Genomic DNA, 23361 nt, shown 5'->3' with positions numbered 1-23361 from the left:
AAATTAGATTTTGTAATAATAATATAAATAATATCGTCCTAAGAATAGAAATTTTGAAAGATAATATGTTATTATTAGTAAGAAATAATAAGTGTGTGTGAGATTTGTTATTATAGAGATCTAGTTTTAAAAGTTAGAAGTAATTTTAAAAAAAAATAGAAGTTATTTGAAGAAAATGAAATATAAAAAAAAATATTGGATATTTACACATTCATATGATAGTATGAGTTATTAGACTACAATTAAAAGTTTGTTCTAAATAAGAGTTTAAACTTCATGCGTCGTTCGCTGATAGCAATTGCATTTGTGGGGTCAATAACACATGATTTACTTTCTTACAATTAATATTCCAATTAAGATATTATTTAATGATTTATCTGTTATCTATAATTTAATTATTATTTGGAGACCCTTAAAAATGTGGGGCCCTGTGATGTGACTCTGCTTGCACAGACACAAGGTCAGGTCTGACAGAGAAGATTGAGATGGAGGTTAAGATTAGAAATTTCATTATCTTTTACTGCAGAGATAAAGTATGGGAGAACTCGCAAGGGAGAAGACCGCAGATGAAATGTGGTTAACGCTTGAATTATTGTATATGACCAAGTATTTGACTCATAGGTTATATTTGAAATAACAACTCTAATCATTTCATATGGTGGAGAACAAATTCATTGAGGAGCAATTAATGGTATTTCAAAAATTTATTGATGACTTACAAAATATTGAGGTGAAACTTGATGAAGAAAAGGACGTACTCTTGTTGAGATTGTTACCTAGATCTTTTAATAACTTAAAGGATGTCATTTTTTATGGTAAGAAAATTAAAATCACCTTGGAGGATGTTCAATCAGGTATTAGAACTAATTAGTTAATCACGAAAAAAAAGTTAAAGGTTTGTGATAATGAAGACATGAATATTTTAAGAGAATGGATGTGAGAGTGTGAGAAACCAAGTGAGAGTATGATCTTTGCATACTAGGCAAACAACATAGAGTGGAGTTTGGGAATGATATGCATAATTCTAGTGAATCATTTCAATATGTTCACTCATATTTTTGGGGTCTAACAAGGGTGAAAACTAACAAGGTGGTTTCTATCTTAGTGATTGATGATTTATCTAGAAGAGTGTGTTCATATTTTGAAGTGTACAAGTCACACTTTTAAAAAATTATGATCATCTTGTGTGTTCATATTTCAAATAGCTTTACGTAAAAATCATTTTTAAAATACATCATTTTGAAAAAAATTGTGATTTTACTATGTTTTAATCTTTAATAATGGATATTTATATTAGAGGAAATCAAAGTTACTTTTTCAAACTTTTCAATTTATAAAGAACGAATTTACAAACTATAGTAATTAAAAAAATGTCTTTATAAAAAAAAATCACCTTTTAAAAATATAAAGATAAATTTTATTTTTTAAAGGTAAAACAAACATATCTCTATTATCTATTTTATTTTATTATTTGATTTATATTGATGGTGAATCTGGTGGTTTGAAATCTAATATGCTACAAGCGAGATGGGTTTTAGTAGTTAGGGTCTTTATCTTGGGGGAATCCTTTCTTTTTTTTAAAAAGGCATATAATGGTCAAAGTACAAGTGCACTCGAAACTGGCACAAGAAGTATCCATCCCGAGAAAAGCATACAACAAAGCTCAAATTAAAACAACAAAAAACAATCCCAACTGCAAAACAGGTGGATTAGAGCCCACAGAAAACATAATCCAAATAAGGCTAGATCTCCCTCAAAACAAGGAGACCTAAACAAGCAATGATCCCAAGAGACCAACAAGAACACTTCCAAGAGGAGGCCGCAGACACTCACCTTACTATAAGGTCAGAAACATGAAAGGATTCTCAAGTCAAGTTGAGAAGGAACAAGAATATCCCACATACTTACCAATATATCAATTCCAAGCGAAAATCATATGCTCTTGTCTTCCACGTCTTTTGATGTCACGAAAGAATTGGTTGTGATTATGTTCTTTTTCTTGTGTTTCTTTTTTATGTTTAGTTGTATCTTGGCCTATGTTCTATCTCTGTCTTACTTTGGTGTTTTTGCACCCATTCTATATATAATATTACTTACATTAGAAAAAAACTTTATTATATTGAGTTTTGTATAGTGTATAATTTAATATTTGTTAGTCCTTAGGGCATCGGAAAAGAATTTTATAAATACAAGTTGTCACTTATATGTCAATTTAATATTTACACAACTTTTTTAATATAAAGTTATCTCTTTTTGTTTCTTAACCAATATTCATAGATTACTCATTAACATTCTTAATAATAAAACATCAAGAGTACAATTTTGATTTGTGATAATCCAAAACAACTACTTCATTGCCATAATAACCCTAAAAACAAGACCTTACAAGAGTTCTAAGGATGAGAAACAGTGACATTATACTCAACAACAAAATTTTCAGAAGTAGAAATCTCATAAAGACTCTTCACAACAGCAAAACCTCTAGCAAACCTAAACACACCAGTACCACCAACAATAGGCATTTCTCTAACAGTATCTTGAACTGGATTCCTTCCAAGCAAACTAAGAGTACTACCAGCAAACTCACCTTCAATAAAAACAAGATTGATCAACATTACCAACCCGCGGTCATTCAAAGACGCCGAACCGAATATTCCTTGAGCTCTACCAATAGGTTTTGAGGTTAACTCTTGTTGTAATGTTAAGAGGTTGTCCATCATGAAAGTTGCTCCAAATCCAGTTGGTGAGTTAGTTGATGGATCTATGATTTTTATAACTGTTGGATTTTTTCCTTCTAGGTTTTCATGGTAAAAGAAGTGCAAATGGGTTGTTTTTTCTGTGTTTTGTTGATTTGTATGTAACATGATGTTGGATTTTTCAGAGAATGTTCCATTGGTAATGGAAAAATGAGCAAGTATGAGAGTGAGAGTGAAGAGAGAGAAGAAGCTAAGAGTGGTAGCCATTGGAGGGTGTAATTTTATGATGAAGTGTTTGAGACTTATATAGAGGATTTTTAATTAGGTTTTTAGATGTTTGAATATTTTATTTATACCCGATCTTAGCGAGGGATTATAAAAAATTAAGCAAGGTTAGTATAAATTAGTTTTAAATTTATGACCAATTAGTATGTAGTATGTGATAGTAATAATGTTTAATAGACAATTACAAAATAGTAATAATGAATTTCTATGTGATGATTATGTAATTTACATTACACTCAACATACATTTGTTTGATACAAATATTCTATTTAAAATAAAAATTAAAGACTTATCTATTTTTCTATCTACTCGTTAAAAGTTCTCTCTTCTCTTCCCTTTAAAGCCCAGAACAAAATTTTAAATTGTGTTTTAGAGTTTACACACACACATATATATATATATATATATATATATATATATATATATATATATATATATATATATATATATATATATATATATATATATATATCATGCATGCATGTATGTATCATACATGTATGTATTCATGTATGCATACATGTATGTATGTGTGTGTGAGTGTGCGTAAGTATGTATGTATGTATGTATATATGTATGTGTGTATGTGTGTGTGTGTGGTCTTTTTTCTTGGCCGTTTGCAAGGTGTAGAAGACGAAGGTCCAATTACGAAGCAGCAAGATACTAAATGCGAAATAGGTAGACCTCTTTCTCTGCGTCGCTAATAATTTATCATAAGAATACCACGCTAATCGTCCAGATCAATCCAACGACTAACTGCACTCCACGATGTTTCATATGCGTGCAGTTATCAACCATCTTCCCTATTTAAAGAGGAAAATGTGTCACTTCATATGTATTCAAATCTTTTTTCATTGAAACTTCACTTTTCACTCTCTTACATACCTAAGCGTTTGAGTACTAACCTTGCATGTCAGCCTCATCTTCTCCGCATCGGAAATTTTGAACTACCACATCAGATTGCGAATCCACTCTTTCTGGTCAACTATACGGATCATTGACTCCGTCTATGAGAATCGGCTTCTGATTGCAACGACCCTCTATGATCTAATTTCTCTTGATTCAACCGAATCTCTTCCGATAGAAATCCAGATCTTCGCCGATCGAAGCACATATCTCCATTTCCTAATCACTTCTTCCATATTCATATTTAAACTTTCCTCCTTTAAGTCATCCATCAGATTCGTCGTCAACGATAGAAGTATCCAAAGCTACTCGCTCTATCGTCCAACAATAAGCCATCGTTGCTACTAAGGTTGCCATGAGTCTTACATTTCCTCCTCATGGGATGAACAATCAAGTCCTAATGACCGCTCCATTTTGTTCCTCCGCCATAAATTCTTGTCCAACCATAGACATACTAGGTAGCGTTTAAACCTCCTCCATTCTTCGGATCTACACCGCAGTTTCTACTATGTGAACCTTCATTTAGACCTATACCACTACTTGCAATGTTTGAGCAATAAATTGTTCCTGATTTTCATCTCTTGAAGGCTAATCTTGGTTTGCAAGGACCCAATGAACCTCTAAACAGAGTCTACAAAATGGTGTAGCAGCAGAACTCCCAAGCCTTGGAAGAAAGAGTAAGTTAGATTGAAGAAATTTTACACAACATCAATCCAAGGAAAAACTCTTTGAAGGAGGTGGCTTCATATAAAATCCTCATTCCTGAACCAAGAAGGGGTCTAGAAGAGGTCCAAAATTCACCAAGCTACCGACGGTATAAACACCACACTACCCCCTCTAGTCTCGAAGAAGGAAGGGGTAGCCATACTCTTCCTGAGGTTTGCCTCCCTAGGAGAAAGGAATAGTATGAGGAAGATTATCTCATCATGACAAAGAAGAACAGCCCCATGTCTGCTCGCATTCTAGATAGAAAAATCCCAAAGTCACTAGAGAAGCTTATGAAGCTCCAAAGCTGCAATGGGACTAGAGATCCGTATGAAAACTCGAGCATGTAGACGGCCGATTGGATTATTATCATGTCGACGGAGATGTGATGAGAAAACTCTTTGCACTAACTCTGGCTGAATTAGTTATGGTCTAGTACAAATCCCATATGGATGGAAGCATGGACTCTTGGTCAGACTTGTGTGAAGTTTTCACCTCCTACTTTAATTCCTGGAAGAGGCAACCAACCACCATGTCGTGCTTGGAGGAATCATACACAGAAAGATATAAACCCTACACGGATACATTTAGTGCTTCGCCAAGGTGGTCGTAGTTGTTGGAGGCTCGGATCAAAGCCTTAAGTGTTAAATCTTTGAGAACGGCCTCATACCAAACTATGCATTCCGAGAAAAGTTAGGTCAAATTATTAAAATCAACTTGGCATCCTTGATCGGGGAGATGAAAAACATGGTTGTCCAACCTTTGTGAAGAAAGCATGTCGTCTCGGCCAAGTAAGCAGAAGTAGCTGATCTAGAAAAATTTAAGAATATTTGTGGCCAACAAGCAGTGGAATAGCCATTTGGTTATTCTAAATTCATGTCGCTTTTGTAAAAACCAAAAGATCATAATGTATTATAATTATTTTATTAAAGAAAGGAGAAATTTTTGCTAGACTATCTCATTTCGTTGTGATTATGATAAGTAACGATGAGTTCGGGGTACAACTAGAGAGATCTAAGTCTCATCACAAAGACTCGGGGGTGTTGTCATAAACACTGCAGCTGTAAGACTAAAGAAAAAAAAAGAAAGCCTAAAAAATATAAAATGAACTGCTCACCCCCCCCCCCCCCCCGCCCCCCTCTTGGTAGCTAGCCACTTCATATGTCGTGGTGGGTTCGCCAAAGCATTGACCTCTAACAATATTTTCACTTGGACGCATGGGAAAGGGTACTAACCATTGACTGGATATGGTCCCTAGAGACGTCCAATAAACTTTGATCACAAACTCGGAGAAAAAGTTGATGGCTACTTATAATAGGGGACACATGTCAATTATCTGTCGCTCCTTAAAACGACATGTAAGAATATCTTCCTAGATTCGCTATTTCCAAAAATAAAAACGAACGTTCCATCAGGCATCTCTTCGTGATGACTGCATAAGCGGGTAGTTTCGTTTACTACAAAACTCTTACCCTTCATAACAAAAGACAAGAGCTTAGGGACAACTGTTCTTGGCCGACAAAGGGGCCCAACAAAGCACAAAAGCACAACATATGTAGAAATTGAAGTAAGATAAAAATAGACAGATATAATTCCACACATCCTTGGGCTACCTCATAAAAATGCATTTCCCACCATCAAATTCATCTAGTGGTCATCTGCATTTCACGTCCATTTTCATATTTTAGTTTCCTACACACTCTCTTATTTAAAAGGGATCAGCACGTCACTCTCAGGTATAAGTTTCACCCCACATTCGATATCAAACTTTTAATTTTTCTCACTAACTCGAATGTTTGACTGGTAACCTAGCAAGTTAACTTCATTCCACCGCATCGAAACTTAGTTCCATCGTGACGCAACGATCAACTCAACTTCTCTAATCATTATTTTGTTCTTGAACATAACACTATTTAAACTATTTAAACAAATACGTAAGCTTATAAAAAAAATAAGTTGTCTTGAATAATATATATATATATATATATATATATATATATATATATATATATTATTGTTATGAATATTTATGTTAGTGGATGTCCATCCTTTTCCTAGTTCTTCATCTTCCTATTCCATACTTAATATGTGTTTAATATGTATGATTTTCTATCTCCCTTGAGTCCTATAAATAGAGACTCATATTACAATGTAAAGCACACTTGAAATAAGATAAGATAATATTGCTCTCTTTCTTCTCTATCTCTCTTTGATCTCTCTATTGTTTTAGTTAGTTTTATAACACGTTATCAGCACGATACTCTACAACGCGAGTCATGATATAGCCAGGTTCTACGTTATTTTCTAATCTTAATATATTTGAACCAATATAATATAATTCATGATTTTGTTACTATTTTTTTTTCTTCATATAAATATGTTTATTTTTTATATATTTTATAGAGAAATTTATTTACCTTGTACAATAATATTAGATTTCTTTGATAATTCTTGTTAAATTCCAGAAGAATTTAACATTAAAGCATTTCTATATGTTTGTCTGAAATTGAATTTTAACATATAAAAGTGTTAATTTAATATTCAAGCATCCCTGAAGGATTGCACAAAGAATAATTTTTCTTGACTGTTGTTTATGGAAATAATTTGTGATGTGATATTTGTAGAACTAAAGATTATTATTATTAAACTATCTCCAAATTATTATTCAAAGATTGAGTTTAATCGAGTATTGTGTTTATCAATAATTGATGAATTCCAGAAGAATTCAAAGTTCGATAATCTTTAAAAGGTCGCATCTATAATATTATTGAATCCCAGAAGGATTTCATAATTTTTTTTTGTATGGATCTAAAAATTCATAACTTGTAATATGCTCATTAAAATATTGTCATTCTAGAAAAATGACACAAATAATTTTAACGCATCCCAGAAGGATGGTTATATATATTTTTTAGATTATTGTATATAACAAATTATTTTTATAGTTCCTGAAAAACTTATCAAGCATCCCTGAAGGATAGAAAAATAAATTATTTTTATAGTTTTTGAAGAACTTATCCATCCCTGAAGGATAGTAAATCAAATTAATTATATGACGATATAATTTTAGTGATATAATATTGTTTGATTAAATATGTTTAATTTTATAAGGGGTAATTGTTTGATAATTATATGATAATATGTTCATATGAATGTGTTTGATTAAAGTGTTTAATAATGAGATACTATTATTATATTGGTTTTGAATTATACTGGAGGTATTGAATATCTTTGTATTACACAAATGAATTTGGACATAAAATGTATAATAGAAAAGCTACCGTTTTTTTTTTTCCTTGGGCTTGTACTACACTTATATTAGTACAATTTAAGCACATGTCATTGTAAACCAGTAGTTTACAAATTACACTTAAATGTGTCGTTGGTAAAACCGGTTGGGTCATCTCGGATATAATATGATGCGAATAATTTGTATTGAAGAACCAGAAGTTTCTTCAATCCATTAAATTTTTGTGTGTTTCTAAAAGAAAATAAAAATTTGAGAAATTGCATTTTTATGACATTAACTGTTGCATCGACTAAAATATCATGCATATGTCTCTATTCACAACCAGAAGTTTGTGAAATTATTTTCTCACATAATTAGACTAAGATCTTGTTTTCTGAATTTTTTTTATAGAAATTCCTATATAAGTATCACATATATATTATTAAAATTGATATTGAATATCATGTAATATATGTTCATAAAAAGAAAATGGACCCAAAGATCCATTCTTTAGACGTCTAAAGTTTAACTATATGGTTGATACTTATGAGATCATCAATTCTAAATTATATATTTGAAACACCCAAAGTATGATATTAAGATATTTATTCGCATTAAGCCAACAATATACTATATCTTAGTCCTCCCTAATGTATTCTAATATTTCTCATCTTAGTGAATATTTGGATGTGTTGTGTATATTCCAATTGCTCCAATATAATACATTAAGATGAGTCATGAAAGAATATTGGAAAAATATAATTAATATGAATCTCAATTTTGAGGATATAATTTGAGCAAATAATCAAATACTTGGTTGCAGCCCAGTAGGCTGATTATCACTTGATAAATTAATTTTCTCAATATTAGGGGGAGGGAAATGAACAGCTGAAATCATGAACAAGAAGTTCAAATGAACAAGTTAAAATAAATTGTTGTATTGATCCTCGTACAAATCAATATGAACCAAAAGTTCAAAATATTATTCATTTGCAAAGTTTATGAAATAAATTATCAGCTGGTAATACTCCACTCAAAGTGGATTCTCCTATTGGATAATATAATATTGCAAATGAGTTGTAGCTGCGCCTGAAGCGTGGTATGAAAGTCGGTTCCAATGTTAAAAGTCCTCTACTAAGAAAAGAAACTAAAGATGACCCAAGTGAGGATATGAAAATGCTAAGAGCACTTTGATCTAATTTAATTTTCAGTTCCAGAAGAACAAATCAAGTACTTGAAATATGAAATAAAGAGATCTCGATAAATTATGTCATGGATGAAATGCAATGGAACCGAAATTGAGATAACTAAATAAAGTCAATATTGACAATGTCTTTGTATACAATATAGCGCTAAAAGTGATCAATGATAATGAGGATCATGAGTCAAAGTCTATTAAAGATTGTAGACTAAGTGAGAATTGGCCAAATGAATATATTCAATTACAGAAGAATTAAACTCACTTTACAAGTGACTCACTTTTGGACCTGTAGTCCGAACACCTCAAGGTGTGAAACCAATTAGATATAAATGATTTTTATAAAAAAGAAACATAAGAATGATATAAAGTTTGATTTACTGCTCAATGATTTTCACAAATACCTAAGATTGATTTTGATAAAACATATCCACCTGTAGTGGATTCAATTGATTTTTTTATATTTAATTAGCCTTGTAGCACATGAAGGGCTTAATTTGAACATGGTGAATGTTATGACATCTTATTTATATGGTTCACTTAATAGTGACATTTACGTGAAACTCCTTGAAGGGTTCAATATACCAAAGGCACGTAATTTTGGATCTCGAGAAAACCACTCCATCAAATTGAACAAGTTTTTCTATGGATTGAAACAATCTAGACGCATGTGGTATGATCAATTTGTCCTTTTATTTTCATAAAATGATGTGGAAAAATATTTGCAATAATAGTTGTCTATGTGGATGACATAAGTATTATTGGAACTCCTGAAGAGCTTCCAAAAGCTATAAATTGCTTAAATAAAGAGTTTGAGATGAAGGACCTAGAAAAGACAAAATATGTCTAGGTTTGCAAATTGAGCATGTGGACAAAAGAATATTTGTACATCAAGAAGGCTATATAGAAAAGTGTTGAAATGATTTTATATGAACAAATGTCACATGTTGCCTACTCCAATATGGTTGTTAGATCATTAGATATGGAGAAAGATCTTTTTAGGCCTCGAGAAAAGGATAAAAATTGCTTGATCCTGAAGTACCATATCTTAGTGAAATTGGAGTACTAATGCACCTTGCTAAATACACACATCATGATATATCATTTGCGGTCAATCTATAAGTAAGATAGAATTATTCATCTACACGAAGAAATTGGAAAGCGGTCAACCATATACTTCATTATCTTAGAGATGTAGGTTACTTGTCAGATTCTCACAATGGTAGATCAGAAAGAGGTTATTTATTTACATGTGATGGTACAACCATTTCATGGAGATCTACGAAACAAATCATGGCAACAACTTCATAAAATCCTGCATAACTATTACCACTACATGAAGTCACTTCGAAGAAGACATTTTAAGCAACAACTACAAAGAATATCGTCTCACATGTAAATGTCTGCATGAGGGGGAGAAATACATGTATTTTGCACTCTTTTTTCCTTCACCATGGTTTTGTCCCATTGGGTTTTCCTGGTATGGTTTTTAACGAGGCAATTCACATTCAAAGGATATTGTACTCTTTTTCCTTCACTAGAATTTTTCCCACTGGGTTTTTTCTAGTAAGGTTTTAACGAGGCATATCCTCAATGGACATCCAAGGGGGAGTGTTATGAATATTTATGTTAGTGGATGTCCATCCTTTTCCTAGTTCTTCATCTTCCTATTCCATACTTAATATGTGTTTAATATGTATGATTTTCTATCTCCCTTGAGTCCTATAAATAGAGACTCATATTACAATGTAAAGCACACTTGAAATAAGATAAGATAATATTGCTCTCTTTCTTCTCTATCTCTCTTTGATCTCTCTATTGTTTTAGTTAGTTTTATAACAATTATAGGGATTTTAAGATCAAAATAGTAGTTTGTCTTATTTTAATTTATTTTTAATTTTTCTATAAAATAAAAAAAAATTGTTTTGTTTTTTTGAACTATTCAATATTTTTTTACGATTGAAATCTTTGAAACCTCTATTTACATTTTCACGGATGTTTAATACATTGAAAATAATAATGCTTTTAAAAACTCAATTGTTGCTTAAATGATTTTGTCATTACACTATGTGATCATTCAAATTAATGACTAAATTAAACCAAAATTCAAAGTCAAGTAGTAGGAAAAAATGTAACCATACAGTATAAAAAAAATAAACAGCATATATAGTCAAATAATATCAGAAATTGGTAAATAAAATTAAGAGATAATTATAATGGTTCAATAAGATTATAAATTAAAAATAAAAATAAAAAACCAGCAACGGTAAAGATTGGGGTCTGAAACTTTTCAAATTCAATAATGAATGGTTTTCGGATAAGAATTTTATGTCTTTTGTTGAAAGAGAGTGGAGGGGTATGGAAGTGTTTGGAAGAGGAGACTTTGTTCTTAAAGAGAAGCTTAGAATTATCAAAGATAAGTTACGGTGGTGGAATTTAAATGTTTTCGGCAAATATGATTTGGAGGTGGAGGAAGGGGTGAAAATATTGAACACGGCGGATGATAGCGAGTGTTAGGATGAGGAGAATTTTGAGTTAAAAAAGAAGGCGTCTAAGAAAATTTGGTTGAGTTTAAAAATAAAAGAGAACATGTTAATTTAAAAGGCTAGAATGAGGTGGGTTAATGATGGAGATAATAATAGCAAATTCTTTCATCGCACCATGAAGGAAAGGAGGAATTGGAATCATATTGGTTCCATTAATTCCATCGGTGGGTTATTAACGTCGGTGAGGGAGGTAAAAGAGGCGGTTAAAGTGCACTTTGAGAACAAATTTAAGGAAGATTGTGTGAATAGACCTTCTTTAGATGGTGTTCTTATAAAATCGTTGAGTGGGGTGGATCGTCTTGGTCTTGAAGTTCCTTTTTCGGAATCGGAAGTTAAGGAAGCGGTGTGGAGTTGTGATGGAGCGAAGAGTCCGGGTCCGGATGGTTTCACTTTTCTTTTCTTTAGGCGATGTTGGTCCTTCTTGAAAAGTGATGTTATGGTGTGCTTGAATGATTTCTTTGATGGTGCTTACTTATCAAAATCTACTACTTCATCTTTTCTTTCGCTTATTCCGAAATCTTCCAATCCTTTGTGTCTTGAGGATTATCGGCCTATTTGTTTGGTCGATTGTATTCATAAAATTATTTCTAAGGTTTTGGCCGGTAGAATTAAGAAGATTCTTTCGTCTATTATATTCGATTGTCAAAGTGCCTTTATTCCGGGTAGACATATGATTGATGGGGTTCTTGTGGCAAATGAATTAGTGGATTATTCTTTGAAGGAAAAAAAGGATTGTCTTCTTTCTAAAGTGGATTTCGAAAAAGCATACGATAAGGTTAATTGGGACTTTTTGAGATATATGATGAGGAGGATGGGGTTTGGGGATAGATGGATGAAGTGGATGGAGGCTTTGGTTTTTACTAGTAAGATGTCGATTCTTGTTAATGGGAGCCCTACTAGGGAGTTCGGTGTCGAAAGGGGCTTACGTCAAGGAGATCCTATTTCTCCCTTTCTTTTTGTTATTATGGCGGAGGGCTTGAAATGTCTTATTAATAAGGCGGTGGAAAATGGTGATTATGAAGGATGTAACTTGAACGGTAGATGTTTTGTTGACGTCCTCCAATTTGCGGATGATACCTTATTGGTAGGAGATGGGAGTTGGAAACATCTTTGGGCCATAAAATCAGTTTTAAAAGGGTTTGAAATGATTTCGGGTCTCGGTATTAATTATCATAAAAGTAAGATTATTGGTATTAACATTAATGCGCATTTTTTGGAGGTGGCAACTTCTTTTCTAGCTTGTAGGACGGAGGCAAAAGAATTTAAATTCCTTGGAATTATGATTGGCTCTAATCCTAGAAGGATTTCTTCTTGGAAACCGCTTGTGAATAATTTTAGGAGGAAGTTGAGTTCTTGGAAAGGAAGGTTTCTTAGCTTAGGAGGGAGAATCACGCTTTTAAAGTCGGTTTTGAGTAGTTTAGCTATCTTCACTTTGTCTTTTTATAAAGCTCCCAAGAAGATAATTGGTGAAATTAATAAATTACAAAGTAATTTCTTATGGGGGGGAGCGGAGGAGAAGAGGAAAATTCATTGGATTAGTTGGAAAGAGGTTTGTTTGCCTTTAGAGAAAGGGGGCCTTGGATTGAGAAGTCTTGAGGAATTCAATATCGCGCTTCTTTTGAAATGGAATTGGAGGATCTTGAAAGATTCTAATTCTTTGTGGTATCGGGTCTTAAAGGCTAGATATGTGGATATTAATTTGAAAGCTTTGGTTGGAGAACCGAATTCTAGTCCTCGGGCTATTAGATCGGTGTGGTGGTCGGATATCTTGTCTTTGAGAAAGTATTTACCGGAAGGTTTTTTTGCTAATAACATTAAATTTGAAGTGGGGCGTGGGCATACGATTCCTTTTTGGCATGCCGCTTGGTTAGATGTGGGGATTCTTAAACATGTATTTCCGGCTTTGTTTTACTCTTCTCTTTTACAGGATGTTGCTATTTCCGGCATGGGTGGTTGGGTTCTAGGCGAATGGAGGTGGGGTGATCTTGGAGTGCTTACCGGGGCTGATTCGGAAGCGACAGAGTTGCTGCCAGCTCTCCACCAGCTGCTGCCAACGGCTGTCCCGTGTGAAGATGGGCCGGATCCGGTTTTTTGGGTGCCGGAGAAGGATGGCTCCTTTTCTTTCGCTTCTTGCTTCAATGAGATGTCTAAGTTAGTTCAACCGTTTGGTCCGGTAAACCGCTATGACTTTATTTATTCTAAAGTGTGGAAGGTGGAGGTTCCCCTTAAAGTTAAAGCTTTTGGATGGAGATGTTTCAAGAATAAGATCCCGACAAAAAACTTGCTTTTGAATCGAGGTATTTCTATATCTTCTTCAAATCTTGTTTGCGTTTTTTGCGAAGAGAATACCGAAAGTTCTTACCATTTGTTGTTGGATTGTCGGAAGTCCGAAGCGATGTGGAATTGTATGGCTAGTTGGATAGGTATGAATTATGAAAAACCTTACGATATAATGAAGAGTTTTTGGAATTGGAGTAATTTTTGCCACAAAAAGAAAGTTAGGAGAGGCAAAAGAGGGAAGCATTTGGTTGGCTATTGTGTGGAGTATTTGGATTAGTAGGAATGATTTTTTTTTTCAAAAATTCCTCTTGTGATGTTAATGATTTAGTTTGGTCTTGTAAAATGCTTGTTTGGAGATGGTCTTTTGTAGGGAAAATTAATCATCCCAATTGCAACTTCTATGAGTTTTGCAAATCCCCTTTGTATTACTTAAGTTAGGTTCAATTTGGTGGTTAATTTTCTGTTTCGGCGTTCTCCGCCTTTTGTAACCGAGTTTGTAGAACTTTCGTTCTCTGTTGAATATAACTTGCTTACAAAAAAAAAAAAAAACAGCCTTTCACACGGGCCTAACTTTGCTTATTTTCCCCAACCATCAATATATTTAGAGAATTTTCCTTGCAATCCGAAATTATATCATTTTTCATTATTCCAAAAATATCTTCGGTTAAATGAGAATTTTTGGTCTAATATTAAAATTTCTGGTATATTTAAAATTATCGGTATATATAAAATTTCTGATAAGTTACAATTAGTTTCTGAAATTTCAAAGTTTGTGATAAATTTTGAAATTTTCCATAAAATTTTGAATATTATGAAATTGCTGGTAAAATTTCCCCAAATTTTTTTTTTAAATTTTCAGTAAAATCTATTGAAATTTTCAAACTTTCCAATAAAATCTACTAGAAATTTCACAAATTTCTAATAAAATATCTCAGTAATTTCAAAATTTCAAATAAAAATCTCTCTTTTTTTTTATAAATTTTGGTATGTGCTTGAAATTTTTGGTATCAACCGGGAGATTTCAAATTTTTTAGTGTAAATTTTGAACAAGGATATTTTGATCTTTTGATACACTTCAGGGTGTCAGAAGTGTGGGAATCACAAGTTAATGTCTCATATTTTTAATGAGATTCAAAATATATATTTTTTAAATTTTAGTTTAAAGTGAGGCTCTTAGAATGGTGATGACAAAAGACTGATTTCAATAACCATCTTACATGACACTCATATATAGGAGACATCATAAGACTGCATATTTATGTTATCTGCTTCTCAAACTCAAACATTGATATAAACAAACCCCTTTTACTCAGATTTGCCTTTCTGCATTGTTTTGTTTCTCTAATTATCAAAAACATAGTAACATTCTTGCATTAAAAATAATAATATATTACTACAGAGAATCATATTCCTAATACAGTTGGATAATAAAGATAAAGAAACTCTATTAATCATGTTCAGTAAGTTTGGTTCAGTGAACACATTCAAAATTGGTGAATCAACCAATCAGCCAGCAAGTTTACCTTAATCCATTTGTTGCTTACTAACCAAATGAACAGAAATCAAACACTAATCAAAATCTGACTGATTGTCCCACTAGAAACACACTAATGCTGCTGTCTCAAGTATCAAAACCTTAATCTTCATCGGAACTGCTATCTTCGGAAACCTTTTCATTGTCATCTGATTCATTTTTACCCTGGGGTTGAGCAACAAGATGAGTGCAAGGTAGCTCGATCATAACATAATAGTATTAGTAACTTCAAAAGATACTTACTGGCATGTTTTTGTCCCAATCCTTTATCCTTGAACTTGTCAGCATGTAATTATCTCGTAATGGAGCCCAAGAAGGTTGTTCATCTTCTCCATTGCTTGTGCTTGCGTTGGCCTGTAAATCCAAAATCCAAGAGATTTGATAATTAAGCAACAAATGGAAGCTTTCTCATTTAAGAAACACTTGCAGTAGTTTATACAAAGAAAATTAGTATTGTATTAAACATAGTAGTGCAGATCTATAACATCTTTCTTATTATTTTACTCCTTTGATGATAGCAGTATGTACTAAAAAACATCAAACCACTGAAGCTCCGGTTCAAAGTTTAACCGGTTTGACAATTGTCTGATAAGATAAAATGGAATAATTTTGAAGTACAAGACCTGATAAAAATAAGGGTTAAATAAGTTTTTGGTCCCTATAAATATTACAGTTTTCGTTTTTAGTCCCTCCTTGTCTTTAGGCAACGGTTTTTACAAAAAAACCGTTGTTAAAACTAGCTAAAACCGTTGCCAAAACCCAGGAGGGACTAAAAATGAAACTGCAATGTTTATAGGGACCAAAAACTTATTTAACCCTAAAAATAATAATATATCAAATTAAACATGCACCAATGAAAAAGGACTACCAAATAAAAACTAACGGTAAGAGAACTAGTTGTAACAATCACCTTTACAGAAGTACCAGTTGCTGGCTTCCCTAACTCCGAAAAGAAGGCTTCTTTGGTGCGTTTCCTTAACTCTGCCACAGGTTGAATATATTAGGAACCACATTAATAAAACAGATAGGTATGAACTAGATCATAAAGGTAAACACAGAACTCTGACAGGGATGGATCCATTTGGGGTAGTATGGTTCCAAGTTACAACTGCTCCTATTTTTCAACAGTTGTATACGAATTAGATTAATGGTTAACTCTTTCCTCTAATACTTAGAGCATGATATCATGAACAAGTTGTTGGCATGGTCGTCATAAACAAAAATCAGTGTTACTGATAGCGGATTGTGGAAATTAGTGGACCACCAAAAATCTACTGTGTGGAATACTGGATATCATTGCAGGAGAATATCCAAACTCGCATAGCAGTTGAAATAAATCAATAATATATAAACAATTGTATGCTGCATAAAAAAAGTGCATTGGGAAGTTTAAAAAAGGTCATGTGAGGCAGACATGCTGCCTCTTTAAAAAAAAGTTAATTGACAGGTTTATCCTCCTCAATGAAGATGGAGGAGGAGCACAATGCGTTGAAAGAAAATGAGGCAGAGCATGGCTTGAAAGGTTTATGTATTAGGGTGATCATAGGAGTAATAACATTCTGAAACTTCATATCTATTTTAAAACATAAAATTCTTCTTTTTGGCATTGAAGTGACAACTGCTATTGCCTAAGGCCCTAATAGAGAAACAGGGCTTTTCATTTATGGATTCTTCAAAATCCACTAGGCTATAATGCTATAGCAGCATCACAATTGGATAACACTGACAAAATCAATAAAAATGAGTTTGTTTGGCCAAAGAGATTGTGTTAAATTTCCTCGTATATAATATAAACCGAAACAAATAATCCCCCAAATGAGGTTTCTTTTCCTTTAGTCGATTGAGTTATTCTGCAATTAGACAACTAACTTGAATCTACCTAATATCCAACATTTTGTTGTTGCAGCATAAAACAACTTACCTTTGGCATCCCTATTCTTTGAGGGATCCAGTCCTTTCTGAGCAACTTGTGCCTTGTTGACCTGAAACAGGTGTAACAAACTCCTTGATTTAATAATGCTAAAGGTACAACGCAACAAATAGACAGAAGTCGAAAATTAGGAGGAAACAAAATTTGGTTGTATGCTAAGACAGACTTACAGCGTTGAACAACTTGACCACTGAAAGAAATCAGAAGTAGTCCATGTTCACAACAACAACAACAGTCAAATTAGTAAGAGGAAATGGAAGCCATTAATAAAGAATAAAAGAAACCTCTATTTAGAAGTTCATTTACCTCCTTTGGTCGCTACACTTATAAGAAACTTTTCGTGCGCGTCCAAATATGAAGCAGGCTTGACATGTCCCTTTTCTGCTAGCTGAAACAAGTAATAAGATAGAAATTGTCAGATGGATAATATTTTGGGCTGTGAAAATTGGCTATACACATAAATTTTAGTACTAATTAAGATATCACTAAAATCAGTCAACTTGAAATTTAAAATTACCATCAGTTTTTCCTTTTTTGCCTCTCCCTTGACCTTGCGCTCTGCATCCTCTTCCGCAAGCTTTTCTATAACAAGATTCTTTTGTGCTGACAATACTGGACCCTGTAGAGATGTCCAAGTTTAAGAATGTCAAGTTTATAATTCTCTAATAAACATTAGCATGTTGTATGATCACCTAGCTTACCAACAAGTCATCAGAAACACTTTTCTTTATAATACTCTTGAAGGCCATCTTGAATGCTTTACAACCTTCGGTAAATTTAGTAATTCCAGGCTGAATTTCATCACCATCTTCTCCTTCATCCTCGGAGAAACTAACTTTTTTATCAGTAACATTCTTCTTCTGCGTTCTTTGACCTCCTGCTGCTCCTTCATCTTCAGACAGCTCTTCCCCTTCTATGTCTTCCTCCTCATGCTTTTTTTTAGTGAAAGATGCTACACCTCTAGTCTTCATAGATGCCACCCCTTTAGTTCTCACAGAAGCAGGGGCAGCTGTCTCATCTTCATCATCAGAATTATACTCTCGTGCTCGCTTGTGGTAAAGTTTCTTCATTTTTTGATCGATTTTAACTTTCTTCTGTCCCCGTTGTTGCTGCATCACTTTTGGTTTCTTATTTGACTTTTTGCGCCCTTGGTTCCTACCAAACTTCCTCTTTCCCAAGCCTCTTCCAGATTCAACCACTTGTGTTTCTTCAGCCATTGAATTGCTTTATAGTTCAACCTATATGTCACACAAATTAAGATATCTCATGAGCTGAGCTATTAAATATAAACAAAATGATGATTTCCAAAGTATTAAGAGAAAATAAACAACTATTTCCAGATGTCCCAGATCAATGCAGAATTGTAGGAAACAATCTAACCTATGAAAATAGAAACAGGATTTAACGGAGATATAGATCCAGGGAAAAGAGACAAATTTTTAACTGATATCTATATTCATATTTTGAAACAAATACATCAATTTTTGCTGACCCAACTTTCTCTTATATTTAGGACCAGACGGAGTAATCGGAATTAGAGATTATCCTTGCCTTTCTCTAAATCTTACTTACAAAATTTACCAATCATGCTAATTTAACTGATTTACTAATTTATAGGATATAAGATCAATTCTTATCTCTCTATGATTTTTGACAAGTTTATGTTAATAGAGAAATTTCAAGCTGATAAAATCCCACTCATCTTTCTCTACAGAATTTCAAAATTCAACTCGATACATATTGCAGCTTAACATTATCACAGCGAATTCGTTGAACAAAAACACTGATTCAATTTTATACATGAGAATCAAATTAAACAGGCTGTGATCAAAGAAGTCGCATGATTGCATCAACTGTGTTGACGAGATACTAGCTTATGAAACTGTTTAGTAATGTTTTAAAGCAACCTTTTAAACTTATAGATACTTAAATAAACATCAAATTATTAAAAATCACAGCTTTGATAACTTTAATTGTAACTTAGAAGAATGCCTTTGTTTAGAGTAATAACTAGCAGGATGGCATTCAAGCTTTGCCCGCGACACGAGGTTTCTAATGTTTGGCAGCTGCGGTTAAGGCTAAGTCAGCTGCAATTCTAAACCATATCGAGGATCGTGACTTGACCATCATTTGGACAGTGATTAAAAACCTCAATGGTGATAAAAACACTGATATGACACAAAGCAAAAACAGAAACGAATAATCGAGATTGTAATCATTTAGGCATTTCAACAAACAGGTGGCATGCCCATGCTAAAACTCCACATTCCAGACAAATCAAAATAAATATAAACAACGCTATCACTTAAACAAGTAAAAGAAAAACTTCAGCATAACAGTAACGAAAATTTTGAAGAAGTAAAGTAATAAACTATCATATATGAAATTAAGAAAGGGGAGAAAAGTTACGAGACGCTGAAAATTTCGGAGATGAAACCGTTGAGAGTATCCGATAACTGCTAAGATGGAGAAAGGAGGTGAAGCGGTGAATGTGTATAGGGAAGGGTGAGTCTGGTGGTGCGGTTAGGGTTTGGTTGGGTGCGTCCGAGCAGCGACGGCGGCCGGGGTTATATTATATGGAGAGGGAAAATCTGTGGTACATGTATGCAGTAGGGCTTTGTTTCGATATCTATGTTAGTTGTTTTATTTTTTTAGTTGTGTGGGTAAAATAAATTACACCTTTTTGCTTGTAGAAAAAAATACAATAATAAATCAACAAGTAAAATTGCTTCGTAGATTTTTTTTTTCTAAAGGTGTAAAATTGTCTTTAAGTATTTTAAAAAGTACTTGTTTTTCAAAAATTTTGATTTTTTCGTAATTACATCTTCGTTAAAACATAATTAAACTTAGGATTTTCTCAATTAATTAAAAAAACTACAAATTAATTTCTCAATTAATTGAGAAAATCTCAAGTTAATTAAATTTATGAAATCTTCCTAACTACATCTACGTAGAGCTGTTAAAATGGGCTACCCGACCCTAAACGGGCCGGCCCATACGGGCCTCGGGCTTTTCAGAACCGGGCCGAAAAAACTCATTTCTAAATGAGCTCCATTTTCACTACCTAGACCCAACTTTGTCTGGGTTGTGGGCTACCCGACCCTAAATGGGCCTCGATCCTAAACTGCCCTATTTCTAAAAAATAAATAAATTTTCCCTTTATTTTTTTAATAACCATGCAATTGCATGTAATAATATATATATATATATATATATATATATATATATATATATTAATTTTCATATCTAAAATTACGATTTCTAAATAACCTATATAAATTACAATTAAAATGTAAAACAACATATTAACTTAATTTTAACTATTCAAAATACATTATCCAATGTGACACACACAATTAAATAACTTGTTCCAACAAATTTTAAGATATAAATATTAATGACAATTATAATTTTACAACAATCATAACAACAAATTGTTATAAAATTTTATAACACTTATAATTAGATTGATGGGATATTATTTTATAGCAAATTGTTATATAACTATGATTTGTACTAACTCTATCCTACCATAAAAAATTACATCATAACTTTTTAAATCTCATTTAAACCTTATTTTTAATTAGAATACATCATGGTGTCTTTTTTATACTATCTACATAATTATATTAGGATGAAACCTTTTAGTTTGAAATTAAGTCAAACCATCAACTTTTGTTTGATATTTATACCTTTATAATACTAAAAAAAATTAAAATACATAATACGCAAATTGTTTATAGCATACTTTTATGAATTATGAAAGGATAATTTCTAGTTATATTTAAAAATTTAATTTTGCGGGCTGGTGGGCTACCCATGGCCCATACGGGGCCGGCCCATATTTTTAGGGTTTTTTAGGGCCGGGCTTAAAAAGGCTCGGATGTATATGGGCTTGAAAAATAAGGCCCAAGCCCTAACTATTTTCGGGCCTGATGGGACGGCCCATGGGCTTGGGCCCATTTTGACAGCTCTGCATCTACGTAAGAGTTTGAAAATAGACTATTCCGTAGATGTACCTACGGAACATTCTGTTATATTTTCAAATCAACTACATTTCACATCTAAACTTCAATTTTTTTAACAAAATTGAAACATCAAATTATAGTAAATCAAAGTAATTGGAAAACCTCAACTGCACTACTTTTATTTACTATAATTTGATGTTCCATTTTTATTTTAAAAATTGAGTTTTTTAGTGAAATGTAATTGATTTAAAATATAACAGAATATTTCGTAGGTACATATACGAAACACTTTTTTAAACTCTTCCCTAGATGTAGCTACAAAAGATTTAATGAACTTGAGATTTTTCTAATTAATTGTGAAAATCCCAAGTTTTACTATGTTTTAACGCTTTTCATAAATGCATTTATGCCAAAAATCAATTTTTTTTTAAAAAAATACTTCCGGATGTGCATCTACGGAAGCAACAGACATAATTGAAATTACATCAGGTGGCTAAGAGATTCAATGGATGCATTGAGAAATTATCTTAACTTTTAGATTGTACAATAAATGATTATTTATGTATAAATTATTTTTAAAATTATAAATAAAATTTAAATTATTTTAATATAAATTATAAATTCTCTTCTTAAACAATTTTTTTATTGAAAGAAAGTGAGGCGTTGAGGCATTACAGTTATAAACCCTCTATTATTTTCACTCAATCATTATCCTTTTTTTCAAAATCTTCCATTATCTTCTTCTCCAAACTCTCAAATTAAGCCTAAAAAATGACATAATCTTGAGGGCATTAAGCTTTATTGCAAGTTTTGAGAATATGAGTAATTGAGAGTCTGCTGAGTTGCATGTTAATCGAAGCGCTTAGCCAATTTCATAGGTGTTGGGCAAAGGTGTAGGAGAAGAAAATATGCTTATAAGTTTCCCTAATTTTAAGACACAAAATGCATATAAAAGTTATTGAACAAACTCTATCCATGAGATTCTCATATTTTGAGTGGAAAATGCAAGTGTTCTAAATTAGCTTAGACTAGAGAGCCTTCTAACTCAAATTAGTAAGAGGAAATGGAAGTCATTAATAAAGAATAAAAGAAACCTCTATTTAGAAGGAAAAAGAAGCTCATTTACCTCCTTTGGTCGCTACACTTATAAGAAACTTTGCGTGCGCGTCCAAATAAGAAGCAGGCTTGACATGTCCCTTTTTTGCTAGCTGAAACAAGTAGTAAGATAGAAATTATCAGATCGATTACCAGATGGATAATTTGAGGAAACTTTTGAATAATGTTACAAAGAATTCTCCATTAAGAATTACGAATGAAGTTTATAACTTTGGCTTGCGAGGATTTTTTTTTGAGGTGTTCATGAAACAAAATTAAATCAGATAAGGGGAAGCCACGCCATGAATCATTCCAAAAATTGCTGGAGTGGACATTGTCAATGAGAAAATAGTAGTTGTTTAAAACCTCATAAAAACTTACGATTCAAACCACTTCGACTGATGGGAAATGTGGTATATCTAATGACAGATTGATGCCTTAAAACTCTAATCATGAGAAAAATGGCCCATTGAAGGTTTGAGTTCAATAGGTCCCAATATAGTTAAAGGGAGATAACCTCATTTATTTTTCTAAAAGATTTTTTATTAAGCCCTCGTCAACGAGGGTGCAAACCTTGTGCCGACCATTGTGACAATCTTTCTAGCGTTGACATCACCACTCTAGATGAATTTTCGAGTTCGTTTGTCAATATCTTTAAGAGAGCACCTGACCAATTATAAATAAGGAAGCTATAAAACGGTATTACTTGGATCACCATTTTAACTAGATAGACTCTGTGAATTATTATTAACATTGAACCTTTTCAAGAAGATGCACCGCTTTAGGTTTATCCTTGAAAAATATGACTCCTAAATAAATAAAAAGACTATGAACCAAGCTCAAAGCCTAAAAAATGATAAATAAAAACAAGACTCATATGGGAAGCTAAATAAGCAAAGATTGTTGATTTATTGGGATGTATAACATGGACAAAGTCTGTCACATATCTATTGAATAAAACATACAAAGCCTGTAAGTTTGACTGCTTT

General features: G+C 32.6%; 2 protein-coding genes across 2 annotated transcripts; both read right to left on the bottom strand.

Annotated features, from left to right (window-relative positions):
* Nucleotides 1-2265: 2265 nt before the first annotated feature.
* LOC131657183 (dirigent protein 21-like) lies at nt 2266-2963 on the bottom strand. The gene has a single exon (XM_058926659.1). The coding sequence runs from the start codon at nt 2961-2963 to the stop codon at nt 2394-2396; it is 570 nt and encodes a 189-aa protein (XP_058782642.1). The 3' UTR covers nt 2266-2393.
* A 12227-nt stretch (nt 2964-15190) lies between these two features.
* On the bottom strand, nt 15191-19951 carry LOC131593364 (uncharacterized). The gene is made up of 9 exons (XM_058865841.1): nt 19719-19951; nt 18011-18547; nt 17827-17928; nt 17616-17697; nt 17480-17499; nt 17301-17361; nt 16290-16360; nt 15623-15733; nt 15191-15544 (listed from the first exon to the last, which is right to left on the bottom strand). The coding sequence occupies exons 2-9, from the start codon at nt 18524-18526 to the stop codon at nt 15482-15484; spliced, it is 1026 nt and encodes a 341-aa protein (XP_058721824.1). The 5' UTR covers nt 18527-18547; nt 19719-19951; the 3' UTR covers nt 15191-15481.
* Between the last annotated feature and the right edge of the window lie 3410 nt (nt 19952-23361).

The sequence above is a fragment of the Vicia villosa genome, linkage group LG3 (genome assembly GCF_029867415.1).
Source record: "Vicia villosa cultivar HV-30 ecotype Madison, WI linkage group LG3, Vvil1.0, whole genome shotgun sequence".
NCBI classification, from domain to species: Eukaryota; Viridiplantae; Streptophyta; class Magnoliopsida; order Fabales; family Fabaceae; genus Vicia; species Vicia villosa.
The sequence above is the reverse complement of the archived record's forward strand: the minus strand, read 5'-3'. Positions and strand labels throughout refer to the sequence as shown.